Source organism: Neomonachus schauinslandi, chromosome X (genome assembly GCF_002201575.2).
Source record: "Neomonachus schauinslandi chromosome X, ASM220157v2, whole genome shotgun sequence".
Taxonomy (NCBI): domain Eukaryota; kingdom Metazoa; phylum Chordata; class Mammalia; order Carnivora; family Phocidae; genus Neomonachus; species Neomonachus schauinslandi.
Window position 1 is genome coordinate 119,879,433 of NC_058419.1, and position 27,900 is coordinate 119,907,332.

General features: G+C 42.5%; 2 protein-coding genes across 2 annotated transcripts; both read right to left on the minus strand.

Moving 5' to 3' along the window:
• Positions 1-1,857: 1,857 nt before the first annotated feature.
• Positions 1,858-4,823, minus strand: LOC110580198. Its single transcript, XM_021690205.2, has 2 exons — positions 4,813-4,823; positions 1,858-2,530 (listed from the first exon to the last, which is right to left on the minus strand). The coding sequence occupies exons 1-2, from the start codon at positions 4,821-4,823 to the stop codon at positions 1,858-1,860; spliced, it is 684 nt and encodes a 227-aa protein (XP_021545880.2).
• Positions 4,824-10,933: 6,110 nt separating this feature from the next.
• CLDN34 (claudin 34) lies at positions 10,934-17,613 on the minus strand. Its single transcript, XM_021677512.2, has 2 exons — positions 17,263-17,613; positions 10,934-10,954 (listed from the first exon to the last, which is right to left on the minus strand). Exons 1-2 carry the CDS (start codon positions 17,611-17,613, stop codon positions 10,934-10,936), a joined length of 372 nt encoding a protein of 123 aa, XP_021533187.2.
• Positions 17,614-27,900: the final 10,287 nt, after the last annotated feature.

Consider the following 27,900-nt stretch of genomic DNA (forward strand, 5'->3'; position numbering starts at 1 on the left):
GCATTGGGCTCCCTGCTCTGCAGGAAGCCTGCTTCTCCCTCTCCCACTCCCCCTGCTTGTGTTCCCTCTCTCGCTGTGTCTCTCTGTGTCAAATAAATAAAATCTTAAAAAAAAAAAATTAGAATTAAAAAGAATTTCTCCTTGTAGAGTCTCCTGGGTGGCTCAGTCATTAAGCGTCTGCCTTCGGCTCAGGTCATGGTCCCAGGTCCTGGGATCGAGCCCCGCATCGGGCTCCCTGCTGAGTGGGGAATCTGCTTCTCCCTCTCCCACTCCCCCTGCTTGTGTTCCCTCCCTCGCTGTGTCTCTCTCTGTCAAATAAATAAATAAAATCTTAAAAAAAAAAAAGAATTTCTCCTTGTATCTGAAGTTTCTACATTTAAGTGTAGAAAAATTGATAGGTGTGAATCTGTTTTTATTTATCCTACTCAAGACTCAATGTACTTTCTCAATCTGAGGATTTCCTGCTCAGTGGGAAGTCTGCTTCTCCCTCTGCCCTTCACCCTGCGTGGTCTCGCTTTCATTCTCTCAAATAAATAAATAAAATCTTAAAAAAAAAGTATTTCAGGCTCATTTCAAATAATGCCTTTCACAGTCCTTTGTATTTCACTGAAATGCTTCTCACTCTATGTTCAAGGCCTCTCAAGTGCTCTTTTATAATTTCAATGTATTTGTCTTCCATGCTGTGTTTCAGGCAATTTCCTCACATTTACCTCCAAGTTTCCCAATTCTCTCATCAGCTCTATCTATCCATCTACCTAATCCTATGATAGTTTTATACTTCAAAAATTATATTTTTAATCAACATTGCTAAATGTTCCCTGGGCAGGAAGTAAAAGCACCACCAATAGACCCTCAAGTTAAAGGTAGCCAAAGACCCAGGCAAATGGATGCTATGATATATTGAGCTGATGCAGTTTTATTTGAAAAATAGTTTTCCTCAAAATCAACATGCCATAGCGCTCATTCGCTAGGGTTGTTGGCTACCTGTAACCCAGAGGTTTTCAATGGGGAGCAATTTTGCCCCCTAGAGGACATTGGGAAATGTCTGGAGACATTTTTTGGTCTCAACAGGGTGGGGAGAGGGAGTGCCCTTGGCATCTAGTGGGTAGAGGCAACAGACGGTGATAAACATCCTACAATGTACAGCATAGTCCTATATTGGTTGTATACGTTGATGCTTGCACCTCTGTGCTTGCATTACATGAGTATTTTTTCCTGCCTGATTTATTTTTTTAACTTTTTTAAAAAAGATTTTATTCATTTATTTGAGAGAGAGAGCACAAGCAGGGGAAGCAGCAGGCAGAGAGAGAAGCAGATTCCTCACTGAGCAGAGAGCCTGATGCAGGACTCGATTCCAGTCCTGTGATCATGAGATCATGACCTGAGCCAAAGGCAGCCGTCTAACCAACTGAGCCACCTAGGCAGCCCTGATTTCTTTTTTAAAGATTTTATTTATATATTCAAGAAAGAGCGAGCAAGAGAAAGCACAAATGGGGGAAGGGGCAGAGGGAGAAGCAGACCCCGCTCCGTGGGCAGCCCGTCATGGGACTCTATCCCAGGACACCAAGATCATGACCCTAGCCAAAAGCAGGGTCAACTTAGCCACCTAGGCACCCTGATTTTTGACAGTATATGCACGTAATATGTTTGCCTACAGATTTCAAGAAGTGAAAATCTTCAAAGACAGGAAGATGTTTGCAGAACAGAAGAATAGGACAATAAAAGCTGCAGACACACCCTGAAAAACCAAATATGTTTTATTTTAAATGAGTAGATGATTACAACAATATGATATGTAGGTATGTTGTTTCTTAAAAAAAATTTTATTGACCACCATTACAAGAGAAGATCCTTCATTCAGACCTTTCTTTTTGGGCATTTGCCCACAACCATGGGTTTCACTTGACTCCACTGTTTTATGGAAAATGTTTCACAGAAGAACATGGCAGCACTTATTAGCGACACGGTGGCAGTTGTGAGTCCTAGCGGGAACACGTAGGAGAAGTGTTTCCTTATTAGAATTTCTTTTCCAATGGGAAAGCTAAGTGGGAAGTCAAGGGTGGTTTGGCCATAAAAATCCACAGCAAAATTCCAGCTCACAGTAATTGTAGTACAACTACTGCTGATGACAAGAAAGAAGGCAGAGATGTTGTAACACAATCGAAGGAAATCTGGGTATGGGACATGGATCCGGCAGAGCAAAAGTGCCACTGAGCCAAAGATCAGGACTACTGACTTCATAAAATTTGCTAACAATATCAGGCCCTGCCCATAACAGATTTCATCCGAAATGACCCAGCTCCCATTGATCCTGCTGTGCATCGGCAACTCAACAATGGAGCCAGAGATGTTAAATTTTTGAAAATAGAAAGCTTCCCAAAGTCCAATGAACACAATGGGAACAATGTTGCTATTAAACTCCCACACGCGCCAGGATCTGCTGCTGGCTAGGCTGATTCCAAAAGCCCAGGCCAAATAACTGAAGAAGAGGCCTATCAGTTTGAGAAAATAGTGCTTCAATTCAGGTTGACTGAAGACAAGGTAGAGGCATGGTGGAGTCAAGCCAGGAACACCCAAGAGAAAAAATAAACGCTGAGTGAGTCACAAGTTAGAAAGTGCTGAATATTTATGTCTTGTCCTTCTTATCTAAAAGTCACATATAAGTGTCCAATATATGTATTGACCTTCAATTAGGGTTCTAAATATTTTAGGTAAGGATAAAATGACCATGGTGACAGTATTAATTTGCAAGGCATTTTTGGAACACAAAGTGACATATCTCCCAAAAGTTGAAATGTTCACAGCTCTTGCTCAACAATTCCAATTCTGGGAGTTACACCAAAATATAGATAAGAGTATGCAAAAATATACATAGAGAGATGTTAGTTTTAGCTATCATAGAGAAAGATAGATACCAGCTATCATAGAGAAATATTGGAAGTAAATAATAATAAATGTCTACTAATAGAGGAATGGTTAACTGCATTATGGTACATCCAGGATTACATTACAAGGCCATTATTAAGAACGAGTTAATCCATATGAACTGTCTGAACAAACTTCTATAGTACACCAAAAAAAGGAAAAGTAAAATGAATAATAATATATATGGTATGATCATTTGTGTCAAAAGAAAACACATATAGGTGCGCCTGTGTGGCTCAGTCGGTTAAGCGTCTGCCTTCGGCTCAGGTCATGATCCCGGGGTCCTGGGATCGAGCCCTGTATCGGGCTCCCTGCTCCAAGGGAAGCCTGCTTCTCCCTCACCTGCCGCTCCCCCTGCTGTGCTCTCTCACTCTGACAAATAAATAAAAATCTTAAAAAAAAAGAATAAAGAAAACACATAATTTTCTTTATAGTTCTACAAATAGATATGTACATACACTTTAAAAAATTTAGGATGCAGGTAGCCTGGATGTCTCAGTGGGTTAAATGTCCGCATCAGCTCAGGTCATGATCTCAGGGTCCTGGGTCCTGCATTGGGCTCCCTGCTCAGTGGGGAGTCTGCTTCTACCTCCCTCTCCCTCTGCCTGCCACTGTCCCTGCTTGTGCTCTCTCCCTCTCTCTCTGTCAAGTAAATAAATAAAATCTTTAAAAAAAAAATGAGCCAGGGGCGCCTGGGTGGCTCAGTTGGTTAAGCGACTGCCTTCGGCTCAGGTCATGATCCCGGAGTCCTGGGATCAAGTCCCACATCGGGCTCCCGGCTCAGCAGGGAGCCTGCTTCTTCCTCTGACCCTATCCCCTCTCATGCTGTTTCTCTCTCTCTCTCTCTCTCAAATAAATAAATAAAATCTTAAAAAAAAAATGAGCCATTAAAATTTTTTTTAGAAGTATGCACACAAAAAGAGTAGTAACCCTGATCAACTGAGAGGGACAGAGACTCATTCATATTTTTCTAAAAATTATATGGTTTTTAATAAAATACATACTTTTAAATGAAAAACAGAATAAACATGACCATGACAATCTATAATATGCTGCACACATCATGCCTATTTACTTTTTTTACCCACCGCTTGCTCAAATACTTAAAAATAGTTTGATTTTTTTTTTTTTTTAAGTAGACTCCATGTCCAGTGCAGAGCCCAACACAGGGCCCAAAGCCACAACCCTGAGATCAAGACCTGAGCTGATATCAAGAGTCAGATACTCAACTGACTGAGCCACTAAGGTGCTCCAATAAGTTGATGTATTTTGCATGAAGCAAATATCTCCTATGAAGAAAATCTAGATTGTGGCCAAATTATATCTTTCTTTTTCAGTTTCAATCCTTGGGAGTTCGTAGTAGGGATAATCAGAAAATGATATTCCTGGGGCTTCTCCCTTTGCTGATTAGCAGAAGGAAATGAGGCAGGGTCTGTTTAGAGGGGGCTGGTGTATGGGTCACATAAATGACTGCCCATGCAGAAGATTTTCTGCCCATGCAGAAATACATCTCCTTGCTATGAAGTCTGATATTCCCAACACTGTATCCACTGTTCAACAATCTCCTGGGGAATGAGCTTTCTAATAGCACAAAGGCTGGAGTTTTAGTTACATTAGCCAAATGAGTTTGGGGTTGCCTGCCAGTTTAATCACCTCACTCTCCAGGAATAGTGTTTCCTTACCAATGGAGTTCTGAGGGAACGGACCACAGGACCGGTCAGTTTTGACAGCATGAAGGAATTAGGAAGGAGAAGATCACAAATACAGGAAAACATGCCAGTTGAGGGAAGTTTTGGTGCATCTGTGTCTGAAACTGATGGAGTGGGAACTTGTTTTTCCTGAAGGCCAAATGTGAAAGACTCCTTATATCTTATTTTAAGATTTTACCCAAGGTCCATGTAGACGGATTCAAGCATTCAGAAGATTGGAGAATGGCAAATAGTCTTCATAGCAGTAGGAAATTTCAAACAGGAAGGGGAAAAGGTCCAGTCAAAATTAAAAGATCCACGAAGAGAGATGATCCACCTATGGTAAAAGAAGTACAGTTAGGTAGAGTTTGGGGCTTTCAACAAAGCCCAACATATCCTGCCTCTTACCAAATACCTTATATTTTGTATAGGTCATACCCTATCCCAAATAGTTTTTGAATTAATATTCAATCATTCAATCCTCATCACAGTCCAATGATAGGTGTACAATTATGATCGGATTTTCTACATGAGGGGACTGAGCACAGAGAAGTTAAGTAACTTACACAAGGTCACATAGATATAAATGGCAAAGCCAGGCTTTGACATTGCTCCTGGCTCTCCTAATAGCAGATGGCATTTATTCACATTAAAAGAGAATTTAAAAAATAGATTCTATGTCAGTTATAATAATGGCCATATGTGGTCTTCTCTATGTCCCATAAAAATGAAACTGAAACTTGAAGGACAACAATGTATGGGAAAATATAAATACTTGCCTCTTGTCTCCTTTACCTTAGTGTAACTAAAGACCTTTTAGGAGCCAGTACTTTAAAAAAATTTTTTATTGTTATGTTAATCACCATACATTACATCATTAGTTTTAGATGTAGTGTTCCATGATTCATTGTTTGTGCATAACACCCGGTGCTCCATGCAGAACGTGCCCTCCTCAATACCCATCACCAGGCTAACCCATCCCCCCTCCCCCCAGAACCCTCAGTTTGTTTTTCAGAGCCCATTGTCTCTCATGGTTCGTCTCTCCCTCTGATTCCCCCCCCTTCATTCTTCCCCTCCTGCTATCTTTTTCTTTTTTTTTTTTCCTTAACATATATTGCATTATTTGTTTCAGAGGTACCGGTCTGTGATTCATAAGTCTTACACAATTCACAGTGCTCACCATAGCACATACCCTCCCCAATGTCCATCACCCAGCCACCCCATCTCTCCCACCCCACCCCCACTCCAGCAACTCTCAGTTTGTTTCCTGAGGTTAAGAATTCCTCATATCAGTGAGATCATATGATACATGTCTTTCTCTGATTGACTTATTTCGGTCAGCATAACACCCTCCAGTTCCAACCACGTTGTTGCAAATGGTAAGATCTCATTCCTTTTGATGGCTGCATAATATTCCATTGTATATATATATATATATATATATAAATTATATATATAAATATATATATATATATATATATATATATATATATATAGCACATCTTCTTTAACCATTCGTCTGTTGATGGACATCTTGGCTCTTTCCACAGTTTGGCTATTGTGGACATTGCTGCTATAAACATCGGGGTGCACGTACCCTTTCGGATCCCTACTTTTGTATCTTTGGGGTAAACACCCAGTAGAGCAATTGCTGGGTCATAGGGTAGCTCTATTTTCAACTTTTTGAGAAACCTCCATACTATTTTCCAGAGTGTAAAAGCCAATACTTTATAAAAAATAAATTACAAGTGTTGTCAAGGATGCAGATACACTGGAATCATTGTACTTTGAAGGTGAGAATGTGAAATGGTGCAGCCACTGTGAAAAATAGTACAGAGATTCCTCAAAAATTTAAACACAGAATTACCATATGGTGCAGAAAGTCCACTTCTGGATAAATATATAACCAAAAGAAGAGAAAGCAGGGATTCAGTCATGTTCATAGCAGCCTTATTCACAACAACCCTAAAAGAGAAACAACCCTAATGCCCATTTATGGGTGAACAGATAAAATGTGGTCCATCCACACAAAGGAATAATATTCAGCATTAAAATGGAAGGAAATCCTGACACCTGCTACCACACAGATGAACCTTGGGACATTATGTAAGTGAAAGAAGCCAGTCACAAAAGGACAAATACTGTATGATTCTACTTACATGAGAGACCTAGATTAGTAAAACTTATAATAAAGACAGAAAGTGGTACAGTAGGTGCCAGGGTTTGAGGGACGGAGGATGGGGAGTTAGTGTTCATTGGGTACCTAGTTCAGCTTGGGAAGGTGAAAAATGTTCTGGAGATGGATGGTTGCCATGGTTGCACAATATGAATATCTTTAATGCTGCTGAACTGTACACTTCAAAATGGTTAAAATGGTCAATTTTATGTGATATATATTTTATTATAATAAAAAAGTATCACAAAAAAGCAGATATTTTATAAAGAGCAAAGGTGTGTTCAATTTATTGAAGGAGTGACACCCTATGCTTGGCCACACTATCACTTCCATTTCTTTCTTCCTTTCTTTTTTAAATTTAAATTCAATTAGCTGACATACAGGACATCATTAGTTTCAGAGATAGAGTTCAGTGATTCATCAGTTGCATAGAACACCCAGTGCTCATCACATTACATGCCCTCTTTAATGCCCATCACCCAGTTATCCCATCCCCCATCCCCCCATCTCCCCTCAGTGTGTTCCCTAGAGTTGAGTGTCTCATGTTTTGTCTCCCTCTCTGATCTCTTCCTATTCAGTTTTCCCTCACTTCCCCTATGATCCTCTGTGCTGTTTCTTATATTCCATATGAATTGTCACTTCCATTTCTAAGTCACAAGTCAGCCATTTGCTTTCCCACATGCACACTCAGTCATGTCACTGTGACGTGTGAAGAGATGAGATGGTGGAGATGACATCACCCAGTGTTGGGAGCTATATTTCACATTCCAAGTGATACTCAAATAAACTCATTTTAAAAAAGCCAACAGTGTAGAGGCTAGTGACCATGCCAAAAATGTTATGATGTGCGTTTATGTCAAAATAAGAGGGGCCTGGTCTTCCCTCCTTTGTGGGACTAGCCAGTGACATTTAACCTCTTCACAGAGAAGATGAAATGATTAAACTAAAGGGACCCCTATGTCGTCTCAAGACTCTACTTAACCAGGGCAAAAAGTAAACCACAGTAGTTCCCCTGACAAATAAAAAGACTTTCTCATTAGTACAAATAGTAGCCACGAGAGTGTAAGGAAAAGAAGTAAATCAAGACATTCTTAGGGTGCCTGGCTGGCTTGGTTGGTAGAGCACATGACTCTTGATCTCAGGGTTGTGAGGTCAAGCCCCACATTGAGCCTAGAGCTGGCTTAAAAAAAGTACAAACACATTCTTATGTTTTCATGATTACCAGGGCTGCTCTGTCAATTCTTAGTAGCAGGTACATGACAAGAGATGCAGTAAAGCACCAGAGCAGTCGAACACCTGTTGAAGAGTTGAGAAGTCTTCTAGAATAGAAATTTCTTTTTTGAGGTCCTAGACCAAATAGTCACTATAATTAATGAAAATTATAAGAAGAAAAATTGTAAGAAGGTTCACAGTGGATTGAAAGAAAGATGTGTCATGATAGGAGCCAAGGTCAGGGTCATTGGGATGTACCTTCCCTAAGTTTTCTTGGACAAGGATTATGGATAGATATTGACATAGTTCTCTTTGTTTTGTTTCAGTTGGAAAGGTCAGTACCATTCTTCCCCCTCTGTATTCTACCTTAACTATGGTCGTCACCTGACTATGCTTAAGGTTGTAAATTTACGCAATTTTAAATTTACTAAATTTAATTTAAATTTACAAAATTCTAGAAACTCACACTAAAGTGAACCAAGAACAGAACTGTGCAGAAAGGAGAGAAAAGGGCAGAAGGGTGATAGCAAAAAGGGAGAAGTGGGAGAAACTTATATTTTTAATTTTCTTTTTCTTTTTGTTTCATACTTTAGTTGAGGTATAATTTACAGAGTTTTTTGTTTTTAAGATTTTATTTATTTATTTGACATAGAGAGATACAGAGAGAGAGGGAACACAGGCAGGGGAGTGGGAGAGGGAGAAGCAGGCTTCCTGCTGAGCAGGGAGAGCCCGATGTGTGGCTTGAACCCAGGACCCTGGGATCATGACCTGAGTCGAAGGCAGTCGCTTAATGACTGAGCCACCCAGGCGCCCCCCTGCCTTTTTTTTTTTTTTTTTTTTTTTACAAATACTCACCTTACATGTGCAGTTCAAGGAATTTTTACAGAGGTTCCCCTGTAACACGCACTCAGATAAAAAGAATAATCGGGACTCTTGCTAGTCAATATCCACTAGGCCTGCCCATCACTCATGGGTAACCACTATTCTGGTGTCCCCCACCATAAGTTATGTTTGCCTATTTTGAACTTCACAAAAATGGAAACCCACAGGATATAATCTATCTTTGGTCTGTTTTCTTTTGCTTGGCATAATGTTTTTGAGATTCACCTGTGTTGTTGAATAAACCATCACTTTGCTCATTTTTATTGTGGTATAGCATTCCATTGTATGGGCACGTCTAGTTTGTGTATCTTTACTTCCATGGCTGAACATTTGGGTTGTCTCCAGTTTGAGGCTTTAATGGGGAGGGATTTATTGATATTTTATAAAGAAGGCATATGTTTTCTCATGAATTTGATGTGTATAGCCAAACAGCAGTAGGACATCTGTGCTCTGTAGAATTGTTTCTAACACAACTGCGGCCAGTCAGGAATCTAGATGGACTTTTGACATTTCACAGAGAACCCACACACACTATTTGCTGCTCCCCTGATCTTCTCTGTTGGAGGAGTCTCTCTCTTAGAAGAGGAGACAAGAGAACTCTAGGAAAGACAGATGGATGGAATCTTCTAGGCTCCAGAAGTCGTGTGTCATTCGTACAGAGGAAGAGCACATGTCCTAAGGAGAATATGCAGAGGACATTGTGGTGGTGTGTGAAGTCTCCAATAAGACCCCTCAGTCACGTGGACAGTGAGCTTTTGGAGCAGAAAAACAGCTCTCCAGCAGATAATTCTATTACTTGCTTTCACCACTATTTTGGAGGACTGTGTCTAAAGACCTCAGATTTCACCCCAGCTCCTCTTTCTGACCAGGGACAAGCCGCTTAGAATCTCTCCATTTTGATCCCTCGTGTGGAAGATGGGAGCCACCCGCCCTGCACCCTTTCTCTGCCACAGGAACTCTGTGCTTCCCGGTGCTCAAGCCAACCCGGCACATTGTCCAGGGCTGCCAGAAAGAGAAAGGTGAAAGCAATCCATGAACTATGAAACATCAATATATTGGGCATTATGACAACTATCACCTCCTGGTGTGTCCTCAGAGTCCGAGGTGGGCCTGAGGGGGAAGGCTGCGGAGGATGAAGGAATTGTCAGCACTAACCTGGGCCACCCTTCCTCCCTCAGACTGCGAGTGCTGTTACCCTTATGTGGACTCTTTATTTCCTGGGGTCTCAACAACGAATGTTCTGGCACTTTTGATTTCGTCTCCAGCCCAAGTGCCACATGGCATCTCTCTGGCTCCTGGCTACCTTGGAAGGATCTCTATGAGAAAGAATGAAAGAAATATCACCAGCCCTTACAGCATCCTCCAGCACCAACTGGAAATACACAGGATACATTCTCTTTGCTTATTCCTGTAAAAAATATTCTTTCCAAAAGGTACTTCAGAAGGTCTTGAAACACATTTTTTTCCTTTTCTTCTTTTACCCTTCTCCCTCAAGGCAGACCCTGCCTTGGTGATCCCCTCGTCTTTTGTATCTAAAGTCTTTATGACCCATCGACTTGCTCTCTGTTGAGACTGAAGGCAGCAGAGGGTCACCACCTAATTTCCACCAAAGCCAACTCACTCTCTTGCTTCTGTGACCAATAGATGGCAGTTGAGCCACTCTCTCCATGGTCACCATCTCTCTTCTGGGAGAGAAGTGTGTTCGGGCAATGCTTCCTCATAAGCATGTCTTCTACAAGCTTCCATTTTCCAAATAACCCATGGTTTTGATCCACTTAAATTATACAAATCCACTTTCAAATCCCCTATATGTAAAGTTGGCCTTAATTAGACCTATTATAGGGAAAGATTTCATTGGGGGAAACATGGTGTTTACCTAGGAACCATTTTACAAGCCATTCTTGTGGTTGCATGGGGAATACCTGGGACTCAGTCCAAGGCCAGCCCTGAAGGTCTGAATGGGACTCAGAATTGCCACCCAGCTCCTTTCAAAGACTTGGGAAGAAAGCCAGGAACTCTTTAACTAAATGCAAAAGGGTGTGATTTCCTGCTAGTTCCCAATGCTTGAGGGCTAAGGGCATTATGCAAGTAATGGTCAGCACAGAAAGGAGATTTACTAAGGAATGCTCTTAACATTTTACAAAATCAGGGTGCCTGGGTGGCTCACTTGTTTAAGCATTTGCCTTTGGCTCAGGTCTTGATCTCAGCGTCCTGGGATCAAGCCCCGATCAAGCCCTGAGCCTGCTTCTCCCTCTCTCCCCTGCTCATGCTCTCTTGCTCTCTCTCAAATAAATATTTAAGAATATTTTTTATAGGGGCGCCTGGGTGGCTCAGTTGGTTGGGCGACTGCCTTCAGCTCAGGTCATGGTCTCAGGGTCCTGGGATCGAGCCCCACATCGGGCTCCCCGCGCCGCGGGAAGCCTGCTTCTCCCTCTCCCACTCCCCCTGCTTGTGTTCCCTCTCTCTGTGTGTCTCTCTGTCAAATAAATAAGTGAAATCTTTAAAAAAAAAAAAAAAGAATATTTTTTATAAAATCTCCATCAGAGAGGAAGTATCTGTTCCCACAAATCATGACATAAAGCCTAAAGGCAAAGTGTTTAACATTCTAGGGCAATGTTTTTGGAACATGTATTTAAATAGCTGATAGACTTATAACACAGTGGGGAAATATTTTCAAACACTATACTATTCAAAGACTTAAATATTCTTTGAAAAGAGGGACTTCTATGATTTCTCTCATGTGAACTCAGGATGACCTTCAGTGTGTGTCGCTCTAAAGTCAGTATATCTAAGGTGCCTGGATGGCTTGGTGGGTTGTGTTCGACTCTTGATTTTGGCCCAGGTCATGTCAGGGTGGTGGGATCAAGCCCTGCTGCAGGCTCTGTGCTGGGCGTGGAGAGTGTTTAAGATTTGCTCTCTGTCCCTCCTCCCCTCCTCAAATAAATAAATAAATAATAAATAAAGTGCTTATATCTGGTTTTTAACTAATACCATATTTCTTCAGTCATTTATTTAGTTTAATTGGGGTCATTTTAACATCTGAAGAGCTGTGAATAGTGTGACCAATCAAGTAGCACAAGTAGGAGGTGTGTGTCATATATACACTATATCCCCAAAGCTTTTAGTTAAATGTTTTGGTGGCATCTCTCATGTGAAAGATAGCCAATGATTGGTGAAATAATTCACCAGTGGGTGAATGATGGTCATCATTCATTCATTTATTCATTTATTTTTAAAGATTTTAATTATTTACTTGACAGAGAGACAGCAAGAGCGGGAACACAAGCAGGGGAAGTGGGAGAGGGAGAAGCAGGCTTCCCACAGAGCAGGGAGCCCAATGTGGGGCTTGATCCCAGGACCCTGGGATCATGACCTGAGCCGAAGGCAGACGCCCAACGACTGAGCCACCCAGCACCCCAAGTCCTATCTATCTATCTATCTATCTATCTATCTATCTATCATCTATCATCAAGTAGTCTCTATGCCCAAGGTGGGGCTTGAACTCAGCACCCTGAGATCAAGAGTATCATGTTTTACCAGCTGAGCCAGCCAGTGCTCTGGGAGAATGATGGTTTAAGCATGATTTCGAAATTTAATCAAATAGGGCATTAGAAGGACTTAGAGGCTACCTGGGAGCTGACTGGACCACGTACAGAGTTTGAGAAAAAAAGGCATTCCACAGTCCACAAGGGCTTACCTATTGGGTGGGGTTCTGGGAGCAGTTATTTAAATTTGTATAAACAAGACCTATACTCCTAATACACATTTTTTAAAAATTACATTAACTGTTGTATTAATATCACCAAGAGAAGTATTTACCACCTCCATAGCATGCATATAACTATAAGTGCTGAATGGGAAAGTAAATATGGGTTGAAAGTCTAAGAATGAATTAGAATATGCCCCAGCAATTCTACTCTAAGATATCAATCCAAGAAAAATAAAAATGCATTCATTCATAAATCCAAATGCAAATGTGTATAGTACCTTTTTCAGAATTGTCTCATTCTGGAAACAACCCAAAGCAAAAAACAAAACAAAAAAACAAAAGCCTAACCAAACCAAAAACCAACCAAAAAAACTATCTTAAACATTCCTCAAAAAACACAAGTAGACTTGAACAGAAGAAAAGACATACCATGTTCTTGAATAAGGACACTCAATATTATAAATACGTAAATTATCCCTGAGTTAACTTATAAACAGCACGATCCCAGTAAAAATACATTTATTTCCGATCTGGAGTAATACAAGTTGATTATAAAACTTATATATAAAAATAAGCAGAAACAACTAAGAAATAAAAAGGATGGGAAGAGAATAAGCATACCAATGGGCATATTTTATTTTATTGTCTGAAAAGTCTTGAAATTGTGAAGATCGTCACATGATCATACTTTGTTTGGAATTTGCCTTGTTACTGGGGCACCTGGGTGGCTCAGTCAGTTTAAGTACCTGACTCCTGATCTCAGCTCAGGTTACAATTTCAGGGTTGTGAGATCGAGTCCCACATAGAGCCCTTCATGGAATGCTACACTGGGGTCTGCTGGGCATGGAGCCCACTTAAGGATTCTCTCTTGCTCTCCCTCTGCCCCTCCTCCCTCTCCCCCTCAATAAATAATTTTTAAAAAACCTAAAAAAAAATTTTTTTTTTGCTTTGCTCCAGAAATAGTTTCTGTTGAAAAAATTTTCCCTTTGACATGTTCTCTGCTCATGCTTCTTCTTCTTCTTGAAAAAAGGAACATGATTTCAGTAATGATTTGATTTTATTAAAAATGCTTTTTGGCAGAGGGTGGGATGGGGGAAGGGGAGTGCAGGGTGTACATGGTTGGCTCAGTCAGTAGAGCATGCAACTCTTGATCTCAGGGTGATGAGTTTGAGTCCAATGTTGGGCACAGAGATTATTTTAAAAAATGCTTTTTTTCTTAAAGTTTAATCATAGGAACCATCAGTGAAATATGTTTAATAAAATGATTTTAAGCAGGGTGTATCTGTACTAATTAATAGTCGGTAGGCTTTTAGTTGGTAAAATTAATTTAAAAAATAAGCTGAAAATTATGAGAAGGGAGAGTGGTTTCTAGAATGTCCATAAAACAATAAATCAATTTTTGAAAACTGTCACTTATTTTGAAAATGAAATTCATGAATAAATTTCAAGAGATCTGTGAATCAGCGCAAAATTCTGTGTGTATGGGAATTATTTTGTGGACAATTCCCATTAGGTTAAGAACCACTGATGTAAAAGATAATCAGATAGAGTAAAAATATGCTTTAATTTCACCATCTAATATTTGATGAATGTAGTTGTTAATTATTTTTAAAAAATTTTTAAAGATTTTATTTATTTATTTGACAGAGAGAGACACAGCGAGAGAGGGAACACAAGCAGGGGGAGTGGGAGAGGGAGAAGCAGGCTTCCTGCGGAGCAGGGAGCCCAATGTGGGGCTCGATCCCAGGACCCTGGATCATGACTTGAGCCAAAGGCAGACGCTTAACAACTGAGCCACCCAGACGCCCCTCTTGTTATATCCTTCTCCCTAGTACATTGTTCTTTAGGAAAATCACTTCCATTTAATTAATTTAATTGAAAAGGTAGAGTTGTTTGAGGTAAACAGGTTATGACTGCCTTCAATAAAGGGTTTTGCTTTGTTTTATTTAATCTCAAAATAATTCTGATAGAGACATGTCAAAGGCCACATGTCCGTGTGGCTCCATTGCCAAAGATGGGCCAGTATGATCATAAAAGGAATAATGAATGCAGCTGAGGGAAACACTTTGAATATATAGATAGCCACAAGTTACTATTTAAAACATTGATGGGGGGCACCTGGGTGGCTCAGTCGTTAAGCATCTGCCTTCGGCTCAGGTCATGATCCCAGTGTCCTGGGATCGAGCCCTGCATCTGGCTCCCTGCTCCGCGGGAAGTCTGCTTTTCCCTCTCCCACTCCCCCTGCTTGTGTTCCCTCTCTCACTGTGTCTCTCTCTGTCAAATAAATAAACAAAATCTTAAAAAAATATACATTGATGAGACAATTAGGGAAATCTGAATATTGACTACATATTTGATTACATTACGAAATTACTCACTTTTCTTGGTGTGATAATGACAATGTGGTTTTATTAAGAAAAAGGAGTCCTTATCTTTTAGAGATGTGTATTGAACTATTTATGAATAAAATAATACACTGCTGGGCATTTATTACTAAATAATCCAAGGCTGGGGTTGATGAGAGTCAGTGAGCATAGGGGCGAAACACTATTGGGCACATAAGGAGGATTCTTGAAGTTGAGATAATCATCTACTTTTGAATGCATCAAAAAATTTCCATAACAAAAACATGGAAACAATCTCATGAGTTCATACTCAAGAGTTGTTGATATGAAAAAAAAAAAAAGACAAAAATGAAAACTGATAGGGAAAACAATTGAAAAAATACATTGGCCAATGCCAAAACCATTGAGGCATTCTTCCTCCTTACTCTAGAAATTTAACAATTACAGGGAGAAAAATGAAGCATTTACCTTGCCTTTTATATATAAGCTAAATTTTAGAGAACCCAAGTAGCCATACTTGATGAAAGTTCTTTACAAAAGCATCTTGGCTAATAAATCTGACAACAATGTTCACATTAGAAAGTCACCACTTCTAATCCTTAGTGCAATAACTGATTCACAGAAGGACCATCAAAAGGTGGAGGGTTGATGAAATTTACAAGAGAGGGGCACCTGGGTGGCTCAGTTGGTTAAGCATTTGCCTTCAGCTTAGGTCACGATCCCAGCGTCCTGGGATCAAGCCCCAAATCGGACTCCTTGCTCAATGGGCAGCCTGCTTCTCCTTCTGCCTGCCCCTCTCCCTGCTTGTGTTCTCTGACAAATAAATAAAATCTTAAAAAAAAAAAAAGAAATTCGCAAGATGGTTCAGTTTTTTCTCTTCTGGATCGACCCATCAATCTTAACATCACTAAAAAGGAAAATTACTACATGCTACTTGCTATAATGCACTCAGGATAAGTACAGGGCATTGCCTTTGGAAATACTCTTCCACAAAGAGCTGACCTGGAATTTAATGAAGCCTTGAGAGGTAACAAGTTTAATGGTGGGACAACTGACCCACTTTCTTCAGCAAATCAAAATTATTAAAATGAAAAAAAAAAAAAAAAAAATAAAAAAAAAAAAATTATTAAAATGAAAAAAAGGCAGGGGTGTGTGGCTGGGTCAGGTGGTAGAGCATGTGACTCTTGACATCAGGGTTTTAAGTTTGAGTCGCCTGTTGGGCATAGAGATTACTCAAAAATAAAATTAAAAACAAAAAGAAACAGGAAAAAAAGGCAGAGGGGGTGTGGTAGGTGAAGTACTTTAAGATTTAAGAGGCAGAGTAGGCATCTTGTGTAGAAAAAATAAGCTATAGGATTATTGTTAAATTTTTTAAGGCATAAAATGGTTATGCAAGGAAATGTCCCAATTTTTAGACAGTAACACTGAAGTATATAAGGATGAAAGGACATGATGTCTGCTTTAAAATATTTTGAAAAAAAATAGGGGCGCTGGGTGGCTCAGTCGTTAAGCATCTGCGTTAGGCTCAGGTCATGGTCCCAGGGTCCTGGGATTGAGCCCCGTGTCATCGGGCTCCCTGCTCGGTGGGAAGCCTGCTTCTCCCTCTCCCTCTCCCCCTGCTTGTATTCCCTCTCTCACTGTGTTTCTCTCTCTCTGTCAAATAAATAAATAAAATCTTAAAAAAATATATTTTGGAAAAAAATAGATAAAAGGGAGAAGGAGATATAAAGCTAATATGACAGAACCTTGGTAATTGCTGAGTCTGATAATGGGTGTGGATTTCTTATATTATTCTCTCCACTTCCACACATTTTGGAAAATTTTATATGATAGAGCAATGTTATCACCATGACACAGGAAATAAAGTTGGTTGTTTTTAGCAGAAGTTTAAGAGGGAAATGTGAGAACCACAGAAAATCTTATTTTCATACACTAGGTTTCATACACTAGGTTTACAGTATTGATTATTTATCCAACAATAATTAAAATTCAGATCTGATAAGACCAACTGGCAGGTGAGGAAGATTTTTTTAAATGAAATTTCCTTAATTCAAATAATGAAACAGTGAATCAATGAACTAAAGACACAGATGATAACAAAGAAACAGCCACTTTCTGCCCCAAACTACCTTTGTCATGGTCTTTAATCCTTGGAAATATTTAATAGAACATCCTGCTAATACTTCTCATTAACTCTTGGTAATCTTGGATTCGCAAAGCCAACGCAACCAGGACTTTTACATCTCTGAAGTTTGAGGGTGCACTTGGTTCACCGTGGGGAGTTTGTAAGCGAGATGGATTGAAGGTGGCATTCCCCTGACGAACTCCCATGGACGCATTCCTAAGTGCAAAGATGATGGAGGCTCTCCCCAAAAGGCCTAGAATGCTGGCGACCAGCAGGAGATTTTGAGAAACATGAATATCAAGAGGGAGGTAAGTATCACGGTAGCTGAAATGGCGACACAATTTGGTTCTGTTATAGTTGCTGATAGGGTGGTAAATGCAGACTTTCCACATTCCCACACAGACCGGGCCAGAGGGAAAGAGAGAGGTGTTGTTCATGTGCCACACTCTCCACTCCACGAGGCCCATGGAGGTGGTGGTGAGGATCCATCCAACCGTGGCGATAGCAAAACCTGCCACTTGGCAGTTAGCGCTATTGATGAACAGAAGCATGGCGGCCGCGCACCCAGGGAACTGCAAACAAACACAGAGCACCGTGACGGTGGGGCCCTTGGGCTTGGAACAACCCCCGTGGGTACGCAGAGCTATATTTGGGAATGGAGACATGGGACGTTCACATTCTGCTGGTGGGAGCACAGAGCGAGCACACTTTGTGAAGGACCTTTGGCACTATTCATCAAAAGCCTTAAAAGGTGCCGACTTTCAAACAGGCAGTTCCATTTTGGGGCATTCGTCCAAAGAAATAATTACGATCGGCCACAAATATATAGTCATGAAGTGGTCATCATGGCCCTGTTCGTAATACTGAAAAATGGGACACATGTTCAAGTCCAACAATTGAGCTTGGTTAAATAAGTTATGTTATATCCGTGCAATGGAGCTATGTGCTAATGTTCAATATATGGCTGGAATCGAGCAAGGGGTAATATTTTGTGTTTGGCTCTGCTCACTTGCATAATGTTTTAAGTTTCATCCATGTCCTGCCATGTATGAATAGTTTGTTCCTTTTTATTGCTGGGTCCTATTCAATTGGAGGGATAGGCCACAGTTTAGGTTTTTGGACATTGGGATTGGTTCCAAGTTTGGGCTATTATGAATAGTGCTGCTCTAAACATTTCTATGTAATATTTTGTACGGGCATACGTTCTCATTTCTCTTGTGTAGATATCTAGAGTGGGGCTAGTGGGGCATATGGTAAGTGTTGCTGAACTTTTTAGAAAGTGCTAAACCACTTCCCTAGTGGCTCCACCATTTTGCATTTCCACCAGCACTGCATGAAGGTTCCGGTCTCTCTCTCTCTTTTCCAACAGTTGATATGCTTCACCTTTTTGATTACATCCATTCTAATTACCATTAAAACATAATGTAACCAAAAGGAAGATGTCCCCAATATATCAAGTACAAACAGTAAGTTACAAAACAGTACATATAATCATGGATATACGTAGAACTGGAAGTCTGTATGCTAAGTTAGTAGGAGATATTTTTAACTGGGTTGGAGGGATTATGAGTTTTTAAAACTATTTGTATTGTGAAGAATCGTATAGCACACAAAATCTAAGCGTACAGCTCAATGAATTATCACAGGGCAAATAACCACATATACACCACTTGGTTTAAGATATATGACATTATCACTTCCTTATTTGTCTTTATCTTTTTTCACCTTAGCATGAACCCCCAAGCATCTTTATTCAATTCTGCCTGTTTTTCAAAACAGGGATCATACAGTAGGCATTTCTCTGTGACTGGCTTCTTTCACTCAACACTGTTTCTGACCTTGGATTGTGATTTTTTTTTTTTAAAGATTTTATTTATTTATTTGAGAGAGAGAGAATGAGAGAGAGCACATGAGAGGGGGGAGGGTCAGAGGGAGAAGCAGACTCCCTGCCGAGCAGGGAGCCCGATGCAGGACTCGATCCAGGGACTCCAGGATCATGACCTGAGCCGAAGGCAGTCGCTCAACCAACTGAGCCACCCAGGCGCCCTGGATTGTGATTTTTTAAATGATGTCTGGCTGTGGCTCCTGGGTGGCTCAGATGGTTAAGCGTCTGCCTTCGGATCAGGTCATGATCCCAGGGTCCTGGGATCGAGCCCCGCATCGGGCTCCTGGCTCAGCGAGGAGGCTGCTTCTCCCTCTCCCTCTGCCTCTCTCCCTGCTCATGCGTTCTCTCTCTCTCTCTCTGTATCTCTGTGTCTCAAATGAATAAATAAAATCTTAAAAAAAAATTAAAAAAAAATGATGTCTGGCTGTTCAAGCCTTTTAAGGTATTTCTGTCATGATTTTTTAGATAAAAACAGTAACAAAGACTTCATTAAAGTTATGAAGCAATGGAGGATGAATTATATCTGGTACATAACTACACGTAGGAGCTCTTATTCATTCACCATGAAGACTTAGCAGATATAAAAGTAGAATATTTTGTAATGTGGGAAAACATCCGTGATGGGTTGAATTTAAAACACAGATAATAAAACTACAAGTTTGTAGCGTGATCTTATTTATGCCCATCCTAAAATAAGATGGAAAAATGCAAGACAAGATGCCTCTATTGGGATTGTTAGTGATTTTTTTTTTCATGTTTTAAGGTAAAAGTACTACTTTTTCAATTGGGAGCAAATGAGGGTGTATAAGGGGTGCAAGTATAGAAATGAATAAAGATAAGGCAGAAGCAGGCGTGGAAGCCAGTTCATAGAGGGCATCAAGGGGTCTGGACTTTACTATGGGGGCATCCCACGCTGGGACGTATTGATTTACCATTCATGTGTGGTTTGCGTGGGAGAAAGAGGTGTGTACTTGTAAGGAAAGCTCTTCGAAATACCTCGCTAAGTGAAAATGTGTGTTGCAAAAGCATGTGTATAGAAATGGCTCCCTTGGGGTGCCTGGGTGGTGCAGTCGGTTGAGTGTCCGACTCTTGGTTTTGGCTGGGGTCGTGATCTCAGGGTCATGAGATCCAGCCCTGCATGAGGTTCCGTGCTCAGTGCAGAGTCGGCTTGGATTCTCTCTCCCTCTCCCTCTGCACAACCTTCCCTCCATGCCCAGCATCCTCTCTTCCTCGGTTTTAATTTTTTGCCAGAAACACGTAATGCTCTTAAAAGGTAAACGATGAATCGAGAAAGGGGAGAGAAGCGGGACAGAGGCAGGTCACGCCGCCTCTGAGGGAGGTGAGTGGTGCCAGGCCCTGGGCTGAGCCGGACCTCGGACCTCGGGGAGCAGGGAGGGTGGGGAGGGCACGGGAGGGCTTCGTGGGTAGCGGCTCAGCCTCCCGCAGCACTCCCGAGCCCCGGGCTCTGTGCCAGGTCGGCAGTTCCTAAACTTCTTGGTCTCAGGACCAAAAAGGTCTCCACCCTTTGCACTTAGAAGCGGTGGAGGTAGGCGGTTACTGGGTCATGGAGTTTCAGTTTGGGAAGCTGAAAAAAGTTCTGGAGATGGATACTGGAGGGAGGTGATGGTTGCACACAAGAAGCTACTTCATAGGGGCACCTGGGTGGCTCAGCCGTTAAGCGTCTGCCTTCGGCTCAGGTCGTGATTCCAGGGTCCTGGGATCGAGCCCCGCATCGGGCTCCCTGCTCCGCGGGAAGCCTGCTTCTCCCTCTCCCACTCCCCCTGCTTGTGTTCCCTCTCTTGCTGTGTCTCTCTGTCAAATAAATAAAATCTTTAAAAAATAAAAAATAAAAAAATAAAAAAAAAGAAGCTACTTCATACCACTGACCTGGACCCTTAAAAATAGTTAAAATGGTCAATAATGTTATATATATTTTCCTACAATAAGAAAAAAAAAACCAAAAAATTTATTGATGACCCCAAAGAGTTCTTGTTCTCACAGTTTATATCCACTGATATTTACCATATCAGGAATTAAAAGTGAGAAATTTAAAATTACTTATTCCTTCATGTAATAAACATTATGTATTAACAAGGATTTTTATGAAAAGTGGCTATATTTTCCAAACAGAATTTAGAGGATATTGCTTTTAGCAATCTGCAAATTGTGTGTAAATTACACATTAAATTCTAAGAATGGAAGGGAAGGAGCAAACTATCAGCAGAAGCATGGTTCAGGATCAAGCTGGAGACAACGCAAATACCCACCTACAAGGAGGGACAAAGGAACTGTCGGTTATCCATACGATGGAACACTATCCACCCCGCACAAACGGTTATGATAGCATTTGTGGTGTTTGTCATAAGTACTTACTGACATACGCCCTCCAGCTGGGCATAAACAGTGTGTCACTTACTCACAATCCACTTAGTAGAAGGCCAGTGCCCGATGGGCATGTGAAGTTTGTTGAGTGGGCCAAATGTGTCCCTGGAGGCCTCCTCCAGAACTCCTTCTCAAACCTGAATTCATCTGTAGGATGGAGACCCAGCCCAGCACTGATGGCCTGTTGAGTCAGAAACTCCCAACAGAACCCCAGAGTCTCTGTAACCCATGCCTGTGGTCAAGAGGAACACGACCACATTCTTGCTCTCACGTAAATGTTAAAAGCTCCATGACCTAATGGGAAGAGTGGAGACACTGACCCGTTTGTCTTTGGCTCCAGAGGAGATCCACTTCTCGCCGCCGCTCTGGGGTTACCTGCCGCAGACACTTGCTATCCCCTTTGCCCTCGGGCAGCCGGCCCCTTCTCTCCTAATGGGCCACTTCCAACCCACCATCGGACGAGACCACCAGGACTTTGAAGGATGCTGTTGCGATAGTCTGGATCTCGTCTCATCAAAGTCCTCTGGCTCCACTTACGTACCACGGACAAACCTACACAGGCACTTACCCAACATTTTAAAACCTTTAAAGAAAATTCTGGAATATTGGGGCCATTGTGACACAGGAGCTGGGTAGAAAGGACAGCCATTTTATGGTTTGTCTACTGTATGCTGAAAGGAAGGGCTCCCTAAGAGAATTATAAAAGCAATGCTGTATTCCTTAGGAGTTCTTCCCTAACCCCCTCTCCCGCCCCCAGGCCCCTGGTTCTCTGTGTTTACAGATTTGCCTATTATGGGTAGCTCCCATAAACAGAGTCCTACCATTTGTGGCCTTTGTGTGTGGCTTCTTCTAAGCATCATGTTTTGCGGGTTCATCCACAGATGTATCGGTACTTCATTCCTTTTCATGGCCCAGTAATATTCCACTGTATACACCTACTACTGTTTATTGAGCAGGTGATGGGCACTTGGGTTGTTTTCCCTTTGGGGCTATTATGAATGATGCTGCTATGAACATTAATGTGTAAGTGTCTATATGGATATGTTTTCATTTCTCTTGGGTATGTACCTAGGAGTGGAATTGCTGGGTCACAAGGTAACTCTATGTCTGACATTTTGAGGGACCACCAAATTGTTTTCTTAAGTGGCCGTACCATTTGATAATCCTACCAGCAATGTTTAAGGGCTCTAATCTCTCCCCCTCCTTGTAACACTAGCTATTGCTTGCCTATTTGGGTTTGATGACTATATATATGGAACCACTATGTGAGCTCAGTGTAAAGGACCCTTAGGAACAAGGGGCACTTAAAGACTGAGCTTAATTGTAGTTTTCTGGTTATTTTCTGGCCTCAGGAAGTTTAAAACACAAATATTCTTACCAGACTCTGGCTTATAACCTGAACGTAATTTCCATCCTTCGAATTTAACAGAGCTTTGTGAACTCTGAAATGCTCTCTCCAAGATGGGAAACCTTTCAATGGAGTGTTCTAGTAGGTGCTAGTTTTCATTAACACTTGCAATGTATACCTCACACTTTGCCTGAATTCTGATGGGTCTTTGGTTCAGACTGGAAAGTCTCTACTTCTAAGGGTGGAACGATGGCATGTCGCAGAGACAGATTATTTTTTTTCCCTAGCTAAGGAGACCAAATGTGAGGGCTACACATGCTGGGTGATTGGAGAATATGAAAGAGAAAAGGGGAAGCAAATGGTGAGGACACATGCAGATGGTGAGGACACAGGCAGTTTCAGAAAAGGTGGGCCTTGTGGAGTATGAAAGGTGGACTTTAAACAGGGCAATGAAGTACCAATAAAATAAATAGCAATAACCTAAAAAAACCCCAGTGAGGCTGTCTCACGATGACGTTACTATGGTGTCACAGCACAAAGGCTGTGGAATGGAGCGAGCTGAAGAGGTTCTACGTGGGATTAGGTGGCCCTCTGTGCTGGTCAGCCCCTTGCACCTTCCTTAGTCTTCACTGGTGGGTGACACTGATGTGGTACCACTCGAATCCACGTCAGAAGAGACCAGGAATGGGCATCCAAATGGGAAAGCAAGGAACAGCAAATTAATCTTTGAGAGTGAGTGAAACAAACACTTGTGTGGTCAAGGAGTCAAAACACAATGGAGGACAGGAAACACAACAAAAACTCAAAACACAACAAAAACTCGAAAAATTAAATGTGGAATTACCCCAGGATCCAGCAATCCCAGCTCCTGGTATATACCCAACGGAAGAGAAAGCAAATACCTGCTCCCCTACCCCCGCCACGTTCATAGTAGCATCCTTCACAATAGCCAAGAGGTGGAAACCCGAATGTCTATCCATGGATGAATGGATAGACAAAATGGGGTCTCTACACACAAGGGAGTATTTCTCAGCCTTAAAGAGGAAGGACATTCTGACACTTGTTCCAACACGGATGAACCTTGAAGACATTATAGTGAAATAAGCCAGTCCCCAAGAGACAAATGGTGTGATTCCGCTTCTGTGCAGCGTCCTAGACACAGAAAGTAGGACAGCGGTTGCCAGGGGCTGGGGGAGACACAAATGTGGCCAGTGGCGGTCAACGGGGACAGGGCTTCCGTTTGGGAAGAGGCCAACGTCCCGGACATGGATGGTGGTGGTGGCTGAAGAACATTATGCATGTCCATTGAACTGTACACTTAAAGGTGTGGTAAAATGATCAATTTTGTGTTCTACTTCACCACAGTCAGACACACACAACAAAGAGGGGCCATACCTCCACTAAGGAGTGACACAGTCTCCAAGGGAAGGAATGTCTGGGGAGGAGGGCGGCCGGCCACCGGGCCAGACGCACAGAAACCCACGCGGCTCCTCTAAGGATGCCCTCCTTGCTCCTCCATGGCTGCTCCTCAGCAGGGCACACAGGAGGTCTCGGCCATCACACCAGCCAGCCGCTAGCCTCCAAGGCCATCTCCTGAGCCTTCCGCTGTCCCCACATTCTGCCACCCATTGTCCTCACCTTCTAAGTTGTCGGTTGCTAGGTCCCAGGGGTGCCTGGGGGGTAGGGCTCAGTCGGTTAGATGGCTGACTCTTGATCTGAGCTCGGGTCTTGGTCTCTGGGCCTTAGTCTCAGGGTCGTGAGTTCGGGCCTGTGTTGGGCTCCACATGGGGCCCACTTAAAGAAGGATAAGATAAAACAAAAATAAAGTAAAACAAACAAACAAATCCCTTGGTTGCTAGGTCCTAAATGCCAGGACACCATCCGTTCTTTCATTGATCAGCACACCTCTTTTGTTTCTTTTATTCATCACATATCCTATCAGGTTTTTTTTTGGGGGGGGGGTGGGTAAGGTTTATTAATGGGTCATCAGAGTCCACTTTTAAGATATATCTGAGTCAGACCTGTCTCCTACTCACTTCCTCTCTTGTCCCCCCAGACACGGCATCTAACCCACATCATCAGGCAGGTGTTAGCAGAAATGGTACCCACCAGGGCGAGACTGAGCTGTGAAAGACCACAGGCAGCTAACACACTAGGGAAGATACCCTTAGTTTGTCGGAAAGGGCCTCCTTCTAGCTAGGCTTGGATTACAGGCTTGTTGACACATCATACACATGGATAAGACAGTATGGAATATGTGCAGTAATTCCTAATCTGTGAGAAATTGACCTAAGACTGGGAATAGCTTCAAATGGGGCTTTCGTAGACACGAGACTACCAGAAAGTCACATAATGTCAGCTAAGCGGCACTTCGGACTAGATTTTATGGAGAAGCCAAAATTCTACCAGAACTGCTTAGTGTTTCCACCATAAGGAACTTATCCCAGGAAAATGAGCAGAGATATGTACAAAGATGTAACTGAAACACACACCCAATGACCTATATAACCGAGGTTATAACTGGGGACAAATGGGAAAAAACCCCATTTAGAGAATATGTTTGGTGAACCATTCTATATCCTCATGGTGTGATATGACACAGCAATTCAACACTATGTTGATGAATAGTTAAGGGAAAAGTTCCCAGCTTTATTTTTTTTTAAGATTTTATTTATTTATTTGAGAGAGAGCATGACCAGGGGAACAGGCAGAGGGAGAAGCAGATTCCCCGCTGAGCAAGGAGCCCAAAGTGGGACTTGATCCCAGGACCTTGGGATCATGACCTGAGCTGAAGGCAGATGCTTAATGGGCTGATCCATCCAGGTGCCCCCCAACACTGTTAAACAGAAAAATTTCAAAAACTTGATTAGTATAATCCTGTTTCTTAGGAAAAAAAAAAAAAAAGGAAAGGAGAGGGAGGAGGAGGGAAGGAGATATGTGACTATATTACCTCACGTAGCAGTAAGTCTCTGACAGCTTGAGCATCTTTATCTGCACAGGAAGGAAGATGACCATTCTTGGCACAAAAGGGGATAGAGCAGGCGAAGGGCCTAATTGACTTGCAGGTCTTCTGAGGAAAAAAAGAAGGAAATCTCACGGCGCTCAGCGATGCACACTGCATGCCCTGTTTTATTTACTTGCTCGTTCAATCCTTGTGTATAAATTAAGCGCTCCCTTGTACCAGGCACTCAGCAGACAAGCACAAATATACACAGTTCCCCACCTTGAGCTTTGAGGGCTTAAGGTTTAGTGGGCAAGCGTGTTACGGAAACTTAAACTGGATAAAGTGGAAGAGGCACTGGGGTTAAACACACGTTAGGCAGCCCAGACTTGCTCCATTGGATCCTGTTCACGACAACATACCTGAACTCCACATGTCCCGAGAGGACATGACAAGAGTAGAGAGATACGAGGAAGGGGTCTTTGCATGAGCAAAAGGAAAACCTTGAAAACTGAAAACAAATTTTTTGACTTTTCCATCCTGAAATAGCTTCAGACCTACAAAAACGTGGCGAGCGGCACAGACCTCTCCAGCCTCCGCCCAAACTTCCCAAGTGGAAACACCTTACGTAGTCACGATGCGACGATCAGAAGCCAGAAGTCACCATCCACACAAGTGTACCATCTTGGGACTTGTTCAAACATCAGCGATCAGGCAGCGGATGTCCTTTCACTGCCGCGGGATGTGTCCTAGGGTCACGCGTGTTCGCTTGCCGGGTTGCCTGTTTGGAATAGATCCTCTATCTTTCATCACCTTGGCCCCCACTTTAAGAAAACTGGTTAAGGCTTGGCCTTGTTTTTAAAGAATTTCCCTCACTTTGGGTTGGGTTGATGTATTTTTTTTTTTTTTAAGATTTTTATTTATTTATTTGAGAGAGAGAATGAGATAGAGAGAGCATGAGAGGGGGGAGGGTCAGAGGGAGAAGCAGATTCCCTGCCGAGCAGGGAGCCCGATGCGGGACTCGATCCCGGGACTCCAGGATCATGACCTGAGCCGAAGGCAGTCGCTTAACCAACTGAGCCACCCAGGCGCCCGGGTTGATGTATTTTTAGCAAGAACACCTCAGAAAGCAAACTGCGTCCTTCTTTGAATCTGCCACGGACGCCATCCGTGTCCCCCTCCTGGTGCCGTCAGCCACGTGAACACCCCTCGATGTGGTCTTCGCCACTTTGGATAACGCTATCTGGCCAGGCTTGCCTTTGAATTTGATAACCAGGTTTAAGCTAGCCCAGCTCTATGCTTTGGTGAAATCTGGCAAAGACACTGTCACTGCGCTCAGTCATGTGTACCATCTCTTTCCTCTCTGCCTGCCCGTCTCAGGCGGCGCTGAGACGGCCACAAGCATTTTTGGGGCATCTGGTGGGGAGGTAGGAGATTGCGACTACACAGCTCGGGTTTCATGGGGTGTTCATGTGGGTCACCATGACTCAAGATGCACCACATACAAGAATAAACACACCGTGCGTTGCTTTTCTTCTCTTAACGGGAGATGCGGAAAACATGCTTCCAGGACACCTGTCTTGTAGGGCACAGATCTGTGGCAGTACGGCAGACAGGTCTGAAAATGGAGTGAACGTCTGGTGTCCCCACGTCCCAGACTGGGTCTCAGGGTACCCAAGGTAGCTTCCCCTCAAGAAGTCTGATGGGCCCACAGCAAAGACCACACTGTCACCAGTGTGATTCATCAGCATGAGCACGCAAAACATCGTCATCAGTGGGCCATGGGACCCGGCCGCGGGACACGGCCATGGGACCACAGCCTGGCACCACTGTGGCAAGCCATGGCCGCATCTGAATTGTCCGCAGTTACTCATCTCCCAACTATTTCAGAACTCAGACGAGACAACCTGAAGTAGTCTGGTTAGAGGCCAGAAATACAAACAAGATCTGTGGTATTCATCCACTTTTATAAAAGTCTAACTTATAGATATTTTCCCATTCTCAGTAAATATGCACTCTAAGTTTGAAGAATTTTTATTAAAGAGGCCCTCTCCTTCCTGTCTAGCCTTCAGGCCCTACAAACCTGCTCCAGAACAGAAACCGTTCTAATCCTCCCAAGCAAAAGCAATCCTCCTCTCCCTGATGGCTCTGGCAGACTCGTTCAGGGAAGCCATTTCCCCCCAGGTCCAGATGGAGTGAGGAACACATAAGAGCATCCACTTACGCAGCACTTCCCTGAAGCGGGCATGGTCTCTAAGCACATGAACATCGATTAGCTTGCC